General features: G+C 47.6%; 1 protein-coding gene and 1 long non-coding RNA gene across 2 annotated transcripts in view; one reads left to right on the top strand and one right to left on the bottom strand.

The window, feature by feature from the left end:
- THADA (THADA armadillo repeat containing) overlaps positions 1-4,897 on the top strand; it is a 55,267-nt gene extending 50,370 nt beyond the window's left edge. The window contains exons 38-39 of the mRNA XM_078596072.1: positions 3,109-3,335; positions 3,658-4,897. Coding sequence (XP_078452198.1) covers positions 3,109-3,335; positions 3,658-4,161 — 731 coding nt within the window. The 3' untranslated portion in view covers positions 4,162-4,897. The remainder of the gene's footprint in view (positions 1-3,108; positions 3,336-3,657) is intronic.
- Positions 436-19,526, bottom strand: LOC144719836 (uncharacterized). The gene is made up of 3 exons (XR_013585671.1): positions 17,960-19,526; positions 6,689-6,780; positions 436-5,524 (listed from the first exon to the last, which is right to left on the bottom strand). It is a non-coding gene; the product is annotated as an uncharacterized LOC144719836 (long non-coding RNA).
- Positions 19,527-21,051: the final 1,525 nt, after the last annotated feature.

Genomic DNA, 21,051 nt, shown 5'->3' with positions numbered 1-21,051 from the left:
GGGAGTGAGGAAGGAGTGAGAGACGCGGATGAGGGTGAAGTCATGACTTGCACGTCAGCGAGAACATTTTTCACTGCGTTTTAACAAAAACACTTTCCTGGGTATGGGTGTCACAGTAGGTCAAAGTCGATGTTATCTTTGCCAGGGACTGGTGAATTATTTCACCCTGGTTCCAAAGAAAAAAAAAGAGCGTTTAAATCGGTGTTAGCAGTTATTGCCGATGAATTAAACGTGACGTAGGTACACTTAGTGATAACTGGACTGTGGAGATGAGTGTGACTTCATTTCTGCGAAGCCTTCTGTGGGCAATGGTGACCACAAGCATGGGAGGATTCGGTCAACATTCTTCTCCATTTTACAGGAAGTTAACGAAACAACGTAGAGATGATTACAGTTTTTAGAGACACAAGTAATGCGACTGTAGTGTGTAATCGATTGTACATAGCACGAATACTTTTATTAACTCTCGGGATATATGCACAACGTGCAGCAAACACGCAGCCTAGGGGGGAGGCATGGCAAAATGAGCTCTATAAACATGCCTCAACAAACAAACAAAAATAATCTGCCGATGCCTCTGGCTTATTTAAAAGTAAACCAAGCTACCTTCAAGGCCAGGGCGAGCATATCTGACCAGGGTGGTGGAGAGACCTGCAAACTGTTGAAAAACAACAGCATTGCGCACATGTTTTCCATGCAACAAGCTTGAAAGAACCGAAAGACTGAAATATGACCTCCCACAATGCCTCAGGGCTGGCAGTAATGGCTGCAGTCACACATTTGGACGCAATCATCCATGGGTGCCTGTAACAGCTCCTTGTTTTCTTCTTTTAAATGATGTGAGTAATGAAAGTGTAAAGAAAAGCACAAAGAGTGATAAAACCGTGGCATAACCTCAACCCATACGCTGCTACTACTTATGGCTATGTGTTCAAGTTAAACACTTAACGTGAGGCCACTTGTCAAAAGGTTGAACTTTTAAATCTAAAATTCTGCTTTTTTCCCCACATTTAAACATTTTCTTTGGAGAATATTTCATTTAAAAAGATTCCTGTTATTTTTATTTAAGCATTATCACTCACTGCGTTTATAAACGAGATGGAAACCAGGCATAAAATGACAAGATGTTCATTTAAATAAAAGCATTCGGTACCCAGCCCAATAGATCATCACACTTTTATAAAAAAAAACATGTGGTCAGACCCAATCAGTTTGTAACATCTCAAAGATGTAAAATGCTTGTTGAGTCCCAACGACTCACCCCCTGCAGTCTGCTTTGTCTCTGGTCATTCGAGTTGAGGATCTATATGCAAATAGTTTATGGCTTTCAGCTGAGAGCGTTTCTCTTCCCGTTAAAAGGACTGAATTGCCACCACCTTCACGTCTCATCTTACAGCACCTGGGGAAATGACCCCTTTGTCTGCCATGTCTGTCTGCCACAATATTTATCACCTCCCAAGTTTTGTACGACTGCTCTCACCGGGGATGACTTCAACAAAGTGTACCCCCCCCCTCTCCCCACAAAAACAGGCAAAATGGCACGATACCGCATGCTTGAGCAGTGGACAAATTTGGTTTGGCAAACTTCCCTATTCGTGAAGAGCATAAACTCGCGTTAGTGTTGCAGGTGGATTACTTTACACCAATCAAATATTTTGGTGACTTCTTTGGGATTTGGAGAAGACTAAAATGTGGCCAAAAAACACTGTTTGCCTACTGATCCGTGTGCTGCCTCCATACGCCAAACGGGCCTCAGGACTCGTCCCATCGGCCCAGCCACTGGTGGCTGAGAAAGGTGCTGAGGATGCAACACATTCTGTCGATTCTGCCTGATGGTGCTCATCCAATACAGATCATCACAACTGTACAAAACTTTCGACTTGAGCTTACATCACATACATTCATTTCCCCTCCAAACAATAACTGTCTTGACATTCATAATAAAGTTTTTTGGTGGGTTAGATTGCGTAAATATAAACCACCACCACCACCCGACACGGCCAATTAGTAAGTTTTGTCGCGTCAACAACGTACCAATTAGTTACTTGAACACACCCGTGTGGAGAGTAAACTCACATTGACAATTTGAGTACGACGTCTTGACATAGATCCATCGGTGAGGTACGGCTGTATTTTCAAATGAAAGTGCCATTTTTACTTCCCCCTAAAGCAATAAACAGATTAAAATAAACATCAACCAGGCACATTTGTAATAGCAGGGCCCAAAGATAGGTCTGCTGTGGCTAAGGGGAGTTTCCAAACGACCTTGTTGGCCTGCCTCTTATCCACATCGGGGAAGTACCCAACCGTCCCCTCCCCCACCTATGGCCTCGCTCCAAACGCACGTACACACACACGGACAAAAACCCCTCTTCCCGTCTGCCCCGTTGAGCCTCCTCCACCTCCCTCACCGCCCCAGCGCCCCCCCCCCGGCCCTTCCTGCCACACTCCATCCTCACCCTGTAGCTCAGAGCGCTGCTCGGGCAGCCTGGAAGTGTTTATAAAGGCACGCTTGGCTTGCCAAGAAAATTTTTGGTCTTTTTTTCTCTCCCTTATTTTCCCTTTTTTTTTCCATCCTTCCTGGCTAAGAGCGCCAGTTTGAGTTGGAGGCCATGCACAGCGGGTGGCATGCAAGCGGAGGGAGTGAGCGGGAACCGCTCCCCGCCGAGAGCGAGCCGACTGCTGGGCCCGCGAGCTAACGTGCCTTTGAGCTTTAAAAAGTGTTTAATTTTTGCATCTGGTTTTTGTCTCGAGAAATTCCATATATACAGCTGCAATGCATGCATGGCGGCGTGATGCCGTAACTCTGGCATGCTTTAATGTGGGGCAAAGCCCCTAAATAACAAGACCAGGAGTAAAGCTAACAACTAAATAGCCCCCTGTAATTTATTTGCCTTTTTTGTACCTAAAGGGATTTTTTTTTTAAACAGTGTGTGTTACAGTCGGTATGCGTACCCATGTGGATTTATACAGTGTCTGAATAAAGTTATAGCTCAAGGCTGCACCATGCGGTAGCTAGTTATGGTAACAAATTGTTAGGGTGATGTATAATTGTTTTGTGTGATGGAGTAAGTATTCTTTGTATTGACGTCTCTGACATTCATTTAGGAGCTGCACTCGAGGAGGTGATGCCAAACCATGCCCTGGACCTGGGACTCAAAGCCCTCCTGGACCTGCTTGGAGCCTGGGGTCTTTTCTGGGAGGCCTTGCCCACCCTGCTGCTCTGGCTGCTGGAAGACGATGAGCCACGAGTGGTAGGGACAACTGAGGATGATGAGCAAGGAGGGCTGGGGCACCCGGCAGAACTTTTGATGGGGGCTGGAGAAGAGAGGGAGGTGAGATAATCACATAGCTTGGCAAAAATCCCACAACGCCAAGCACTTGAGAACTTTGATAAAAGTGCGGCGGCCATGTGGGCTTCATTACAACACGGATTAGTAATATGTTGCATTGAATAAAAATTCACCTGCAGGTGCTATACGGGATTTTTGTGGATAAGGCACATCTTTAATTGATGATAGTAAGATATTCAGCAAATGTGAGTGTTCATTAGACGTATATAAAGGTTTGTCATATACATCTATATATAACAGTTATAATAATGCGAGGGTTGTGATGGTTAATCATCCATTCATAAAAAACCTTCGTATTTTCCAGAATGAAAACGAGTTTCTCTTCGACAAAGGTGAAGTCAACCTGTTTGCCGAGAGGCTACTCTTCGCCCGGCTTCTTTCCACGCATCTTGAAGGGCACCTGCGACATCTCTCAGCGCACCAGCCAGCACCACCACCACCACCAAACCCTGACGCAGCCGAGCGACTAGTGGCCACGGCGGATGCGTTGGCCGCCGGCTCGCGGAAGGCTACCCGTGACCTGCTCCAGCTGCGGCCCTCGCTGTGGCCGAGTCTCCAGGAGGCTCCACGCTACACGGCGCTGGCGGAGCGAGCGGCGCGCTGCCTGCTGACCCTGCGAGTGCTGCTCCTCGCCGTTGCGCCTTCAGAGCCGGCGTCTGCGCTGCGGGCCGCCGTGCAGGCCGGTCTGCAGGAGGCGCGGGCGTTGGAGCGAGCGTGCAGTGGCACAGGGCTGACTCACGGCTTCTTGGCATGCACAGCTGGGATCCATCAGGGTTACGCATTGAACCCTGAACGCAGCTGCTCTTAGCATGCGCAAGCCTTTAAAATGAATTTGCAGCGTACTTAATTGCACAGATGCGGTTTACAAAATGTATGATTTAATGCTGTTACGGTCTCAATTGAACGGCATTTGGCCGCGATGGGATACACGGTCTGAGAAGAATGCGTTCGCCCAGAAGGAAAGTGTCCGAAATCGGTCTGCTGACAGAAAAAAGTCTGCCACTCGGATAGAGAACAGGGCCTAACAAATCAGAAACAACGACTAGATCAACTTTGTTTTTAGTACAACTCAAACCAAAGCTACTGGAGTCGTGTCGCTGTGCACATGTCGGCGTCGCCACTTCACACGCTCAAACGTTCGCACAGATTATGTCAAGTGTGTGTGTCACCCGCTGTGTGTGATCTCTACAGCCAGACTCGAAGGCAAACGTCAGCATGTTCAATTTGCGGCACTTTTCACACTTCTCTCCGTTTGTTTTCTCCACTCGTCTTACCAGTCGAGTCTGCTCGCCTTGTCACCCAAATTGACTCTTCGCAAGGCACACCAGGCCCCCAGAACCTCGCCTCGCCTCGGCATGGGAACAGGAAATTGGGGAACACGAGAGAAAGGGCCATATAGCTTGTCCAGCTCAGCGCCACGACTCAAAATCCCGGAGCCGCACGACACGCCGCCCCCCCGCCCCCACTGGCAATCGACTTCACAGCAGCGCCTAAGCCAATGGTTTTCAATCTTGGGGGGGAGGGGGGTGGAGGGAGGGGGGGCTTCTGAGGGGTAATACATTTTCGACAGGGGGGCGGCGCCAGCCTCTCCAGCAGTCATATTTTTAGCACAACGAAAATATACGACTCGGGGGTTTGTTTTTTTTTGCCCCATTTTAAATAATTGGGCGGAGGAGCTTGGTGAAGAGAAACAGGGTGTGCGCTTCACGTTCGACTTCGGTGAAATGAGAGAGAAGTCTGGAGGCGGTGAGGTGGGCTCTGGAAAGGAAGTGCGCCTCGCTGACAACTGGTAGGAGTAAGTGAACGCTGCTCGGCGTACGTGAACAAAAAATTCGGTGACAATTTTATTCAAACATCAGCAGCCCCGATATTCTATTATCGGGTCATAAAATGCTTTTATCTAAGTGCCTTGCAGTTCCTATAGTTGAACAATGAATATGCATTGCATGGTGCTCTGTGCCATTGCATACCTTGAGAGGACAAACGTTCATAAGGGTGTTATTTCACACCTGTATTCTGTTCGCACCTCGCGCCTACCATTCTCATAAGCGTCGGGCGTGCCAGGTCACGGTTAGTCATGTGCAGCGCCAGTGTGAAGTCATTCTCCTCCCGCGCATACCGGGCCCTGACCACCATCATATCATCCGTGAGTCCGCAGAGGCAGGAAACGTCTACATGGAAACCAAGGCATAGGTGTTTCAGATCTCATGCGGACATGGACCAGGCTTGCGTTATAAGATCGCATGCCCGACTGAGCTGGAATAAAAATTCAGGGTAGCACATGGATTGGCATCTGCAACAGTCACACTTGCCAAAGGGTGTTATTTTAACAAAGACGTCCCTGACGTGAGCTAAGACCCGCGTTTGCAATTAACTATATTTGGAGCGAGAGCGATTGGCAGCCCTGAACGGCGCGAGACGATGGCCACACTTGTGCGAGCTGCAGAGGGACTTGACAACTCGTTCCCGTAATTCTCAAGTATCGAGTTATCATTTACTTGAAACTGACAGCTCCCGATCTTTCGGCGGGCCAGCTTACGGGAATGTGCACGCTGACTTGTTGCTATGGGAATGTGGTTTCCAAAGGCAGACTTACGGAATCGTGAAAGGTCACATCCACAGTTGGGCAAACAAGAGGTGCCGTCTGACCTTGCGCGCACATGTTGTGTGCGGCAACAGTTACAGTCATATTTTGGTTAATTTTGTCCCCTTGATTGCTGCCCGCTTACGACAGGCTTGGGACGATTGCGATGTTGAATCCGTTGAATATGTTGTAACAATTTCAAATCGTGACGCTACTCCTGAGCTACTCAGAAGTGACACATCCCACTGTGAACATCTGCAAAACGTCCTCTTTTTAATATAAAGTTATTTTTTACAAAAAAGTGTCCCGATCAGTTTTCACACGGGGGGGGGGGGGGGGTGGGGAACATCGTGCGGGAGTGGAAAGTAAACAGAGGCACTTGGTGTCTAAACAGCAGTCAATTGAGACGATGTCATCTCTCGCGTATGTTCCATAATTACAAAGAAAACTATGATTGTGCTATTTCTGTAAAGGTGTTATTTTAAGTCAAGTACCAGCAAGGGGCATTAACAGTTGGCCCAATAAGGCCACACACCATCACAATGCATAATTGTAATTGTTCATAATGTATACTATTAGCTGTTAGTATGGTATTTGAATAAGCGCTGCAATACAGCCCCCAAACTGCTAGACTAACAAAGCAATACTTTCACGATGACCATTTGTCATTTCAGGTGCTAATTTACTCCTTACTACTAAAAATGACTTTCACTTGTCATATTATTTAGGGACAGACACCTCATATAGTTACCAGCCAGGATGAGAATTGATCAAATTGAACTCGATGCTCCAAGCCATCTCCATCAGTGCCCTCATGCTACAGGGCACCGCGTGTCCATCGCTCTGCCACACACACACAGGTAACGCACACCGTGCACACATGTTGATCGATGAACATCGATCTCCTTACATGCTGATTTCTCACGTTAACATCACTAGCTCCAGCCACTTCTTAATGACCCTTGAGCTACACCCATTTCAAACCTTTTAAAACAGTCTGCCTCAGCAGCAGCAGACCATGCTTTCCCACCTGATGATGGACGCTTGTGTTGCGCCCGAAACGTCGTGATTTATTTTATTCCATACCTACGTGACTTTATCGAAAGAACCAAAGAGTTTGTAGAAGCTGCCGAGTAGGGAGTGCAGTTCACGTGGGTGACATTGTGGAAGCCAGATTGGCACTGGGAGGACTTGCAGCTTGGGAGTTGCTGCTGCTGCTGAATATTCACTGTGAAGGTGACGTTAAATGCTGAGCAAAAACATCAAGGAAGGATATGTTGTTGCTGAGGACTTGTGCTGAACCTCGGTTTTGGAGATCCTGTGTTGGGTTTTCCAGGTACGACAGTTTTCTGCCCAATGCAGACAATCGCCAGACATCCAAAGTAGGAACTTCCAAAGTTGTCTCGTGACTCAAATTGCAAGGTTGCAGTTCAAATCTTTGGTTCACGTACCATCACACCTGGGATCAATACAATGACAAGTCACTTTGTGGGATCTCGACAGAAGTCATCCTCTGGAGAGACTGGTCCTCGCCAACGGAACGTGGAATTAGCAACACTCCCCAATGGAGTTGAGCTCCACTCCATTGCTCTCGAGTGAGGAGACACTGACTTTATTCTGTAAACCGTACTAATTTTGGACCCAGTCTCGATACTCCCAAAACAAATGCTGATGACGCAGATGCCCGTATATTGCCAGTTATGCGGAGAGGGGAGTGGAATCGAGATGAAACGATACAAAACACTGAAAATGAACAATCAGCCACCACAGGAACAAACCACGTGTTTCAACGCTACGTTTGTATTGTGTGACGAACTTGGACATGTTTATATGCTTTTTAAAACACTTGAGATAAAATAGTTTACAGCTGCGCTGTGTCTGACGTCAGTTTGGCTGCTTACGACTTGTCAAAAGTTGAGCGTGTGCAGTTGCGTGAACATCCTTAATTGTCATTTTCACGTCATCTCAGGGAGTGCTGTTTATTTGTCAAGTTTTTGCTGGCCAGCTCGCACGCAGGCGAGGGCACGGCAGCGGCGTCACATTCATCCCACGGCGTTGAACCGGGTTCGTGCGTGCTGACGTCACGCTTCTCAACCTCGGCCGTGTATGCCGCGAAAATCCGTAAGAAAATTTGTATTTTTTTAATTGTATAAATAGTGCTCTTTACGCTAGGGCGTCTCAGACATTTGACAGGGCACACCGGGTGGTAGATGTCCCGATTGAGACCAATGCGACTCAGCTCCTGGCCTGCAAACAGACATACGTTTACCAGTAGGAGGCTGATTACTTTGTGTAATCCCAAAACGGGTGAGCGAATGAAAATCAATTCTTCTTGGTTCTTTCGGTAAAGTTACGTAGAAGGGAAGTAATAAAATAATAAAAATAAAACAAAAAAATAATGTTACTTTATTATAATATTTTATTTATTTTTATTTTTATTATTTTATTGCTTCCCTTCTACGTGACTTTACCGAAAGAACCAAGAAGATGAATCCATGCAGTCACGAAAGCTTTAAATCGAAAAATGAAAATCAATTATCCATATTTTATCTTTCAGCGATCGTCATTCACGTGGCCGGTTTGAGACCCTGTCTGGGTGAAAAACAAGTTTACGTGCATAGGTGCTTCACCTAAAGTTACACAACACTACCGCATACAGCTTGCCAGGGGGGCCAAAGTCAACTGGATGAGAGATGCGTTAATTTACGAGCACCGCGCGATGCGTGAGAACCCGTGGCTGGCGGGTGACGGGTGCCCCGGTGAACCCCAACTGCCTTACGCAGCAGGGCTTCTGAGCGAGGCCACACGGCTTCAAAGAAACAAATAAACAGAGGAGAGGGCTCTGTCTCTCCGTGTGAAAATAAAACATTGTAGTTCATCAACACAGTGGCCCTTTTCAGACCAATGCCTTTCAGTAGCGTTTGTTTAAGCAGTAAAACCTGGATTCGTTTCGACTTTTGAGTCCAATCAAGGCGTGGCACGATTCACAAATATTGGTGGGTTGCCTGGTATCCAGTCATCTCAATCAGCCAACCCACCACGGCACCTGCTGGGGTCTGTCCCGAGACCTGTCAGCGAGCCTTCCCGACACTTCACGTGGCCTCAAAGTGCACAGGCGTCGTGGCGAACGGCGGGTATTGGTCTAAAGGCTGACGCAAATCATTGTCGAGCACGTTTATTGCGGCTTCACAAGGAGACGACGGGTTTACAACAGAAGTTCACTCACTGACGCGTTGACAAATATTTCGCCACGCGGACACACCACTTGGGTTGACTCAGCATATCACCCAGGGGTCTATGTATTGAGTAACAACTGGGTGGAAAGTCGAGTCGGCACGAATTGTTTTCAACAATAGCCCTGTCACATGAATGTGGAACGGACACCACTGGATCAGGTCCGCGAATGGAGTTGAGCGGCGACGCATGCCTCGAGCGGGGAGAAGCGAACTTTTTTTTCGGTTAAAATAAAAAAAATCTTAAGATTTGAAGCTTTCGTGACTGCAGGAATTCATACTCTTTGGTTCTTTCGGTAAAGTCACGTAGGTAGAAAAAATAAGAATAAATATAATGATTTTTTTTTCTACCTACGTGACTTTACCGATTTTTTTTTTAAAGTCAAAATAAACTGCACCCATCTCGGCGTGTCGTGTGGTCTTGTTCCTTCCGCAACGAACACAAGTTTCAATCCTCCTCGGCACGAGCAGTTCAGCCTCCTCCACCCCCCTCCCATCCCCACACAACACGCCACGTATTAACATGTCACGATTCGTTATTTAAAAATCGATTATCGTCGCGATGCATGACGCTTGGACCGTGCGCGCGCAAGAACTGATCGTTCGAGATTATTTACGGAGTATGCAAATTTATACACAAATTAAATGCCAATGTTACATTGTGAATAGTGAGACGAGCAAAACTGTTCCAATATGAAAGACAAATGAGTCAAACTACACACGCGAGAAGACAAAACGAGAGACCAGAGAGCACAAAGCAATGCTCGAATCAGAATCACGATTGTCAATTGGCGCGGGACGCATCATTGCGTCCGCTCACGAACGATTGCGACGTGTATCGGTCGTGCCTTCTGCCGCATGTGGACTCCCCCCCTCCCCCGAGGTGGGGTTGACGGGAGGGCAACGCGTCTCAAAATGTGGGCAGAACAAAGTTCCCGGAACGCAAACATCGTGCGCGCGGTGCCGCTAACGAGACGTTTCCTGGGCACCGCCGCCGCTCATTCATTAGCGCGCGCGCTGTTGGCCTGGCCGAGGGAGCGAACCGCAGGAAACGGGGCAGGTGGTGTGACGGCAGCAACACTTGGTTGGCGATGGTTGGGGGTGGTAGAGAAGAATACGGCGGGTGATGATGGTGACGGTGGTATTGGTGGTATTGGTGGTGGAGTTGGTGATGATGGTATTGGTGGTGATGATGGTGATGATATTGGTGGTGGAGTTGGTGATGGTGATGATGGTGACGGTGATATTGGTGGTGGAGTTGGTGATGGTGACGGTGATATTGGTGGTGGAGTTGGTGATGGTGGTGATGATGATGGTATTGGTGGTGGAGTTGGTGATGACGATGGTATTGGTGGTGGAGTTGGTGATGGTGATGACGTTGACGATGGTATTGGTGGTGGAGTTGGTGATGATGATGGTATTGGTGGTGGAGTTGGTGATGATGATGGTATTGGTGGTGGAGTTGGTGATGATGATGGTATTGGTGGTGGAGTTGGTGATGATGATGGTATTGGTGGTGGAGTTAGTGATGGTGATGACGATGGTATTGGTGGTTGGAGTTGGTGGTGATGATGATTATGGTATTGGTGGTGGAGTTGGTGACTGTGGTGACGATGGTATTGGTGGTGGAGATGGTATTGGTGGTGGAGTTGGTGGTGATGACGATGGTATTGGTGGTGGAGTTAGTGATGACGATGACGATGGTTTGCGAGTGGAATCAGTGATGATGACGTTGACAATGGCATGGTGGTAGGAGTTAGTGACACTGGACGGTGACGACTGTGGTGATGTTGTGAAAGGGTTAGTAGTAGTAGTACCCTGGCTCGTGGCGATAGCACGCCTGCGTTAGTCAGAGAATAATGCTCACTTCTACCGGATGTGGTAAACAGTCTGCATTAATTAAATAGCCTCCAACACTACCTTACACGATACATGTACAGTAGTGTTTAGGCATCAAACTTTGCGTGGAGTAGACACACTACGAGCGGCAAATATATATTTTGAAACAAAATTGAGTGAACTCGTAACTCGCTAACAAAGGGTCGTCCATAAATGACGTCACGCGATTTTGGACGATTTTTTGACCCCCCCCCCCTCGTCACACGGCGTCACAAAAAGTCAGACCCCCCCTCAAATATGACGTCACAATGCTCTGCCCCCCGCCCCCAAAAAAAAACCATGCTTCAAATTGCTTTAAACTATTGTCATTGTAGTGCGTATTTAATATGGCGCTGCACTCTGATGTTGTAGGAGAAAACATTTATTCACAAGTCTATTTAATTCAGTTGAAAGTGTTGTCTATATTTATTTAAAGTTGTGCATTTTGATGTGACGTCACATTTCTCAACCCCCCCCCCCTCGTCACACATCGTCACAAATGTCTGACCCCCCCCCCAGGTGCGTGACGTCATTTATGGACGGCCCCCAATGTAAAAGCTTCAACTATGTTCGACGTCAAATATGTGTTGTTACCAATGCTGTAGTATATACTGCATTGACAGTTTAATACGCAGTGCACATTGGGGGAGGGAGTGTCGTTTGCAGGACTGATGAGGCTATGGGATAGGAGGAATTTTTTTTATATCAATGTAGGGGTCTAATGATGTAGATGCTCACCCCAAGCCCTCACTACTCTGATAGTGCATCGTCTTTGAGCTGTACGCCTTTTGGCGTCCTCTGGTCGAGCACCAATTGGGTCGAGGCTCAAAAGAAAGCTGTCTCTGGTGTGGACCAATCAGTTTCAAGGACAATGCATATATTATCATAGTGTGTTTTTTGTTTGCATTTTGACTGCAAGTATGCAGACATGAATCCTTGTAATAAGGTTTCAGTTTTGTTGCCAGAAAAAAGGGGGAAAACCCTATTATTATTGTATATCAATGTAATGTATATGAATACATTAACCCCCCCCCTTCCACCCTCTCTAGTCTTCGCACCTGATTGGATCAGTGACGACATCACATCCCTCTATTTAAGACCGAAACCGGAGGATTTTCTCCACAATTCTGGCTGTCGCCTGGTGTTAATTACCGGCTAAATTCGAGTTGTAAATGTCGTGGGTTTTACTCTCCAACACGCCGGTGTGTCTAACTAGTTACGAATATGGCAAATTTTGTTTACGTAACAAACCTAACTCATTGGCTGTGTCGGGTGGTGGCAGGCTTAACGACACATTTATATTTACGCGATCTGTCCCCCCGAAAAAAAAACCTTATGGATTGTATCGGCGTAATAGTTTAGCGACTATTTTATTGTTTCCATGCCCCCTTTTAATGGTCTGTAAAGGTCGCGTTAATGGAATGGGGAGGGGGGGTCTCTGCACTGCATGGCCCTTTTTTATTTTGAGAAGTTGAGTTGGGCCAGATTTTGACTGAGAGTCTCGGGAAGGAATGTCCGACTCGTAAAAAAAGCCCCAGTCCAGCCGGGGGAGGCTCGAAATAGGTCAGCGAACCCACTGGCCGCACTGCCATCGTGTCTTGGCCACATCGCGGTCCATTCTACAGAACGATGACAATACGAACTCTTTGGTTCTTTCGGTAAAGTCACGTAGGTATAAAATAAATAAATAAAAAATTCTTTTAAAAAATTTACTTTTTTGAAATATAATTTCTATTTAATTTTCTACCTACGTGACTTTACCGAAAGAACCAAAGAGTATGGATCCCTGCAGTCACGAAAACTTCAGATCTAGATATGACAATACGAGTTTCACGAATCGCTTACCTCCCCTTACTCTCCAAAAGCACTGGATCACAGGATTTCGCCATCATTTGTACTTTAGCGAGACATACCAGTGAGCTGTACCGCACACACTGTAGTGATAACACACTTGAAGCATTGCGTTTACAGAATATGCCGCCGTTTCAAGTTCACTCCCAGTTTTAAAGCGGACCGCGCTTCGATTCCGGGCAACCCACGTTCCATTCGTGGCCGTGACGCATCTTGCAGTGGCCGTCGCCTGAGCCTGGAGGGTGGTCCGTACCGTGCCGATATCAGCAGCGGTAAGACAAAGGCGGCCGGGCTGTGTAGCAAGACTTGGAGCTAAACCTCTGAAAGCTAAATGGGGAATGTTTCCATTGTAAAGGTATGCAAGCGTAGGATGACAGAACACTTCCAACTCGTGTCACCTCATACAGTAAGGTTCAAGTGCAGTTAGCGAGCACCTATTACAGCCAACGTGACACGCACCCACGCCCTGTCGTCCGTCTCATAAATGCTGACGTTCACAAAGCGCTCTAAAATACTTACTGAAATCTATATCGACTTTAAAGGTTGTACAGACACAAATACCACTTGCCACCAATGTTATCCATGGCCGGCAATCGAAACCAGGTGGTTGGGTGCATAGCGTGATGTGTCGACTACTGCGTCATGGTTCTCCATAAAGTATATACAAAGATCCCCAGTATAGCCTTAACAGAACTATTGGGGCAAGGACTGTTAGCGAACGCCTATGAAGGCCGGCACGGCACACTGGGGGCTGGGTGACCAACACCACGCCCGGCTGCCTTTGTCTCCCCAGTGGAGATGTCTACACACCGCACCAGGTACTCATGAGGACGAGTGAACTGAGGGGAGGGCCCAGGACCGGTTCAGATAATCGTCACCGGTGTTGGCCGTGAGTGGGAATCGAACTCGGGTCACCAGGATTTGTAGCGCAGCGCAGCGCGCTAACCGCTACACTACCGCTCCCCACAAAATATAAACACACTCAACAACACTCAATAATCGCCATTCGCCACGAATTGGCGGTGACGTCACCACGACGCTTGTGCCAGGCCATGTGCATCTTGAGGCCACGTGAAGTGTCGAACGCCCGCTGGCAGGTCACGGGGCAGACCCAGGTGCCACAGGTCGACTGAGATGACCGAGATGAGTGGCTGATGCACCACCTGTGCCCCCTACTGTGCCAACTTGCTGTGCTTTAACCACCCGGCGCTCTTCTCGTTGTTGTGAGCGTCGCTCCTCTGCCCTCCGTTGTTGTTGGAGGGCGACTGCCTCCAACTGCCCAGTAGCAGCAGCGTCCTTCACGAGCCTCCTCCACAGAGGCCGATCTTGACACCGCTGGTACCAGTCATCAGCAATTCCACTCAGACACACTAGTGACTAGCCCAAACAGGCTACAGCATCAACACAAAATTACTCCAGTTGCGAGAGCAAACAAGTCCGTCTCATTGGGATCGAGTGCCCAGGGTAATTGCTTATTACCAATTAAGGCCGGCGCAGACGGTCCCATTGGCGCACACGGGGCCCAATCCGCGCCGCTCAACACGCGCCTTAACGAGAGGCGCGATTAAGATAATCGCTCCCACGTGCGCGCCTGCAGACCAATCTGCAAGGCGCTTAGCTCTGTAATTGAGATTCCGGTTCGCGTTCCACCACGGCGCGTTGCTGTGTTAATGAAGGCGCGCCGGACAGCTGCGTCGCGTTAGTCCGCGCCTTGAAACGAGTCTGCGTTGTTTACGCGCGCGCACACACGATCGCAAATAATGTTCAGGCACTCGGTAATAGAATTGTCATACCTGTCAACCCCTTATCAGTGCCCTACCTTATTACGGGCCAATTTAGACCTTATTGGTCACGCCGTACTCTTACACATCTCAACGTTCATCCTACAAAGCCCCATCACAAGGGGAGATGTATTACTCAGTTTCCCTGTACAAGACTACGGGTAAAACGATGGGTTGACAGGTATGAGAATGAAGCCACGAATTCCTAACCCCTCGCGGTTCGATTCTCGCGATTCGAGGTTCCCATTGTTGAATAAATGCTTGAACTGTATCGCACGTATTGTCTTCGCTTGTATTGTCTTCGTTGTAACCAACTCCTTTGCACCATTCCTCCAATTCGAGATGAATTGTATCAGCATATAACATAGATTATAGCCCGTCTTAAATCCACATCTAAACAAATGCATCCCCATGCTTAAGCAACGCTGGTCAGTACCGGTTGGTATGGTTTTTGGGTGACAAGTTCAGATAACACTTATCACGTTAGCCGTGCCCGGGTTCATAGTACACAGCGTGGACTGCGACGCCACCACGAACCCATCGCTTCACCCACGAATTTGCATAATCTATAAACTGTTCTCACGGTTCCCTGCTTGTATATATAAATCAGCTCAAACCTCGCCGCAAATCACGTGACGTTTGTATGGCCACCCTCGCCTCTCCCCGCCCCCTTTGAAAACAGACGCTGCTCTGTGCAGCTCATTTCTGCTCGCTCCTTCTCTTACCCTCCCCCTCTCATCACCGACATCTTTGTCCTGTAATACTTTCTCCCACTCCCGTTCCCTGCCCTGCGCTCCCTCATTCGACCAGCTGCTCATCTTGAGTCGTACCCTCTTCGTTTGTTTTGGGGACACACGCTCCAGCATTTCTTCCCTTTTCCCGTTCCTTTTCCATGCATCGTATCATCGACTCTACTCCTTCTCCCGCGAGGTGCCACGGGTAAAAACATTTTTCGTAATTTATTTGGCATTTCATTGATTACACTCGTCAACACACTTTTTCTGGCATAAGGTATTCCAACGGTGTTAGGGTAATTTTGGGGTGCCGATTCCAAATCTGGCATCAGTTTTTGTCTATCACATCAGGTTTTTGAGATATCAAATATTGCATTTTCAATAAAAACTGCAGAAGAAAAATATTAAATAAATGTGGATATATACATAAAATGATATTATAAACACACTATCCTAAAAATACAGCACCATATTTTAACACTAAAGCAGTCACTGACTCGCAACTTGCAATCATAAGTGACAGAGTTAATTTCGGGTAAAATCAATGAAAATGGGGTATGCCGATAGCATAAAAATGAGATGTGATAGAGCAAATCTGAGTTCAGATTTGGAATCAGCACCCTGAAATTAGTCTAAAACAGCTGCAAAAGTCCAGGCCAGAAATTTTTTTTTTGTTGACCAGTGTTATTTTACAACTACTCTAACCAGCACTGTATTGTGGGGGGGGGGGGGACCCGCTGATGAATCTAAAAAAAGGAACTCGACTGATTTGTTTTAAAACGTACAAATTATAAATCTTTAAACGATGAAAAAACCTCCATCATGTGTTGTTTGAAACCCACGTTTCAAACAACACATCATGGAGATGGAGGTTTCAAACAACACACAGCAACGTGTACAAGAAGCACACAGCCTTTGCGCACTATGCAAAAAAACATCAACAATTCCTGCAGAAGCACATTGTGGTTCTCTTCTGGCTTTTGGTTACCATCAGAATGACTTTAGTAAATGTGACCGACTGACAACAGCATTCACGCAGTCATGGACAACCGTTACTTCCATGGTGACCTCAGGCAATAGGCCCTCAATGCACTTCAAGGCATTTCGATGGCGTTTTCTCATTTAGTTTTGTCTCGTTTGAAATTCAAATGAACGCCCGACGCTGATAATAATACCCGTCGGCGGTCCTGAACCAAGCGACAGAGATTCCACATAACACATGGCAGGGGAGGGGGTAAAAGCCATACATCGAGACCGCTTAACTTCCCAACAAAACTGTGGTTAACATGATCGTCTCGGGACGGGATGGCGAGACTCGATTTAACAAAGGGGATTTGTATTCTTAGGTTTTTTCGGTAAAGTCACGTTGGTAAAAAATTAAAATGAATAAAAGTAAAATTAAAATAAAATCACGACGTTTCGGAGGCAACACAAGCTTCTGTCTTCAGATGGAAGACGGAAGCTTGTGTTGCCTCCGAAACGTCGTGATTTTTATTTTATTTTACTTTTATTAATTTAAATTAAATTTTTTTACCTACGTGACTTTACCGAAAAAACCTAAGAATATGAATACTTGCAGTCACGAAAGCTTCAAATGTAGAAAAGGGAAGGGATTTGAACTCGCACGCGTTCGGCAGCGAGGTGGAGGTGTTTTCTTGAGTGCAGCGTCACCCCTGGCCGCATCGTAAACTTGCAAAGGTGCTGTACGTTTTGGGTTCATTTTAAGAGCTTCGTGAATACTCTTAGGTTTTTCGGTAAAGCCACGTAGGTAAAAAATAAATAATAATAAAATAATATAAATAATAATTTCTATTCTTTTATTTCCTATATTATTTATATATTTTTTTTACCTACGTGACTTTACCGAAAAACCTAAGAGTATGAATCATTGCAGTCACGAAAGCTTCAAATCTAGCTTAGTGAATATTTGGTGAAATTCGCGGTCGATGTATAATTAGTATATTCTTCGCAGCTTTTCTCTCTCTCTCTCTCGCATTTTCGCCCTTGAGCAGCTTGCCCGAATTCCGACTAATCAGGATTGAAGCAAGAACACCGTAAACGAGGGGAATCCCTTTCGTGGGGGGAGACGTCGCCGAGTCATATTAGGAGTGGGGGTACCCATCAAAGTCATCATCGTAACAATCCTGCGGGTGACATTGTCCGCGTCTGATGTCGTCAATTTGAACCCCAGTGCCTTCCTCACCAGTCCCAGTAGCCGACTCTGGATTGAAGGTGACTGACAGTGGCTGGGTTTGGGGGGGGGGCACTGGCGTTCATTAGGGGAGCTTGAACCCCCCCCCCCACTCTACCCAATGCCCTCCAAGTTTTCCCTTCGACTCGCCACTGGGGTGAAAGAGGTCACAACGGAAAGTCGCGTTCGCGTATCGCATCAATCAGTGCTCAAACAGCGAAGAGGGGGGGGGGGGTAACTCATTAACGAAGCACTTTATCCACGAGCAGGGTCGCCAAACAATGATTAACAAGGGCACGGTGCAAACTTGACAGATATTGGGCGGTTAATACTCCCGGTCAAGAGACGTTTTACCTTCATCCCATCGTCCCACGCACCACCGTTTTCGGAACTTATCGCGATGGAACCCGCGGTCCAGACTGTACACACATCATCGTCGTGAGTTGAACTATTGTTGCCCACCCCTCAAGGTCACGGCGATGTCACAATCAACCTAATTTCTTGCACGCGAACTGATCGCCAAGCTCATTTTCCGTCCACTCCGACGAGTTATTTCCATAAGCCGCAACAAGTTTTAACCCATCGTCCATACCATCTCGCGATATCGTGTCTTGCCCCGAGCTAAGTTTTTTTTTAAAAGTCAGGATGTTCCATTTGCGTGTGTTCCCTAATCAATCCTGTGTTCCGTGTATTGTTTAAATGTGTGCACTATCACACTAGGGCAGGGGTCGGCAACCAAAATAACAAGAAGAGCCATTTCTTTCCAATTCGGTACAAAATTCAGTATTTCAAGAGCCGCAATGCATCTGAGTACATACTGTACATACGTACATATCGTCAAGAAGCAGCCCGCAAAGAGCCGCATGCGGCTCCGGAGCCGTAGGTTGCCGACCCCTGCACTAGGGGTAAGAAAACGCCGAATAATAGACGGGCCCTGCCCGGAAGGAAATACAACTCCCTATAATCAAGTGGAATTCGCGAGGTTTTAGGCCGCGAGGTTGAACTCCAATACGGGGAATTAGCGACAAATTAAACACGACCTTAATCTCATGTATACGCCCGACAATAACACCAATCACCAGCCGCAGTTTAACGCAGTAGTACAACTACTGTACCCAGGGTGGAAGAGGGGGGGGGGCTCACACGGCCGTGTTAAATTGAAACTATTTTGGCCACGTTGAGTTACAGCTTCCAAGTTACGGACTGTACTACGTTATACCGTAAACAACCATCTACGCACGCATTAGAAATGGGTCATCGCTTTTTCCGTCTGTCGTCCCCCCCCCACATCGACGACTTATCATCGTCGATTCTGCAGCAACTGCAGCAGCGACAGACATCCCAGTGAGCACACGCACCACGAGCCATAGGCTCCACAGACTACGACTGTAACCGCACGCTTTGCGCAAGTTTTCTGTTTACACATTTAGGCGCTAAGATCAACAGTGTTACATCATAATAGGGGGCAAGATTAACACATTTGCGAAACGGCTGAGAAACTCGTCGCTTTGCCGATTTGACCAACCTGGTGGTGGAGACACGTGGGGTTGGGACCACGTTTCCGTAAAAAAAAAGTTACTTTTTGCCAAACACGTGAATCTTATCCAGGATGTGAATGCACGAAACGGCGTAGCGCAACGCACGCGCAAAACTCTGCAAGGCACATCACGACACGCACTTCCCCCCAAGACGCGTTTGCTTCTAGTACAACTTTCAAAACCCTCCATCACACGTGTAGCAATGCAGTCCGTGATTACAAACATATTTCTCTCGATTTGGAAACTTTGGGAAAAGTTCCCTTAAGTGTAGTTTAATATATATACACAAGCGGCCACCGGTACAGTACTTGAGCCAGCAAAGCAATAATCATGGGTCCTGCTGGTCTGCCAATTCGCTGTTGGGACAAAGGCTCAAGACCCACTCCCACTTTCCCGACCACATTGCCTCCCTCCCCCACTCATAAATCCAGCCGTCTCCCCACCCCCCATCTCCATTCGTTCCGCCCGCCCCCTTCATAAAAAAAATCGCAGTCGCGAATCTTGAACAGTTCAGGCAGGAGGAGCCCCTTTCACTCGGCTTCCACGCCGCAAGTTCAGGAAATGTGTTTACGATCCGGACCACCTGGGTTCGATTCCCAACCATGGGGAGATTTTACTGCACAAACCTGTCCCTACGCCTCCCAGGAGTAGCTTCAGCCTTGCATAAGGCATTTGCTGCTGCCGTGTGTATCGGCGTGGAGGCGACACATGCGTCAGGACGTGACTCTTTACCACGGGAGTGTGTTTTGGGCCTCAGTGCTGCTGCGTGAGAGCTCCTCGCTAACATCCTCTAACATCTGTAAAGACGGCCAGCTTTGACTTTGGGAAGTTCCGCTTCCAAAAGTGAGTGTCACGGTGAGGCCAAAACACACCAGAATCCATGTGCGGGTAAGGAGGGGGCCCTGTTTGCCGGCTCGCCCGCACCAAATGTGTCGTTAACATCATAATCTGCTCACAGCAACAAAAACGCGTGGACGGAAAACCGCTGCTGGCGTGCGCGGGGCGCCGATAAGACGGACGCGCAGCGAGGCGTAGAAACCACAGCGATGTACAACAAAACAGACTACGACAAGCTCTAGACTCGTGTGTGCACACACCCAGGCCACGACTTACAGCAGCACTGTATTCTACTAGCAAGTAAGCAGCAGAACTCTGGTTTCAGTGAACGTCATAACACCTGTACACGACCAAGTACGAGACCCGAATTATTGTAACTCGAAATCGAACACCCTCGTGGACAACGCTACAATTAATCTGGGGCACCCACGGTCATTTGTGTAGACGCAAGCCACAACAACGAGTGTGCAAACAGCCCAAGCACAACACAGTAGACTGTGCATCCATACAAATAGTGGTGTCACACAGCACACACATTGACACGCTCGTTCATTGCCTTCGGGAAAGAGAAAAACAACTGTCCACAATCTTGCAATGGACGCGATTCACACACACAACAAAAACAACAAGCCACAAACGTGGAGTCGCCGAAACTTTGAAGCGACGATCATAATCTCTCAGGGCGAATGCTCTCTAAAGGGTGTTGGAACCCGCCCGTGTGTTTTAAGAGTTTTGGTTGGGGGGGTGAACGAGGAGGAGGAGGAGTTGGGGAGGGAATGACACACAAGCGTCAGGAAACAAGGCAAAGGGGGCAGAGTCCCCGGGCACCGTAAACTCAAAACGAGTTGGACGATTTGTGCGTGGCCGACTTTGGGCGGCGGCCACGCTTTTTCTTTTAACCAATAGCGAGCCAAAGTTATGGTGATTTGAATCGTGGAGAACGATGGGTGACCGGCGTGGGGCGGTGTTCTCGCCACGCATTCGCTAGTCCGCCCACGAACACCTCGAGTGACGCCCATCTCAACCCAAAACCAACCATCCCCCCCGCGCCATCAGCCACTCCAACCACAA

The sequence above is a fragment of the Lampetra planeri genome, chromosome 7 (assembly GCF_965212315.1).
Source record: "Lampetra planeri chromosome 7, kcLamPlan1.2.h2, whole genome shotgun sequence".
Lineage (NCBI taxonomy): Eukaryota > Metazoa > Chordata > Hyperoartia > Petromyzontiformes > Petromyzontidae > Lampetra > Lampetra planeri.
Note: the sequence above shows the minus strand (reverse complement) of the source record. Positions and strands in the feature narration are given on the sequence as shown.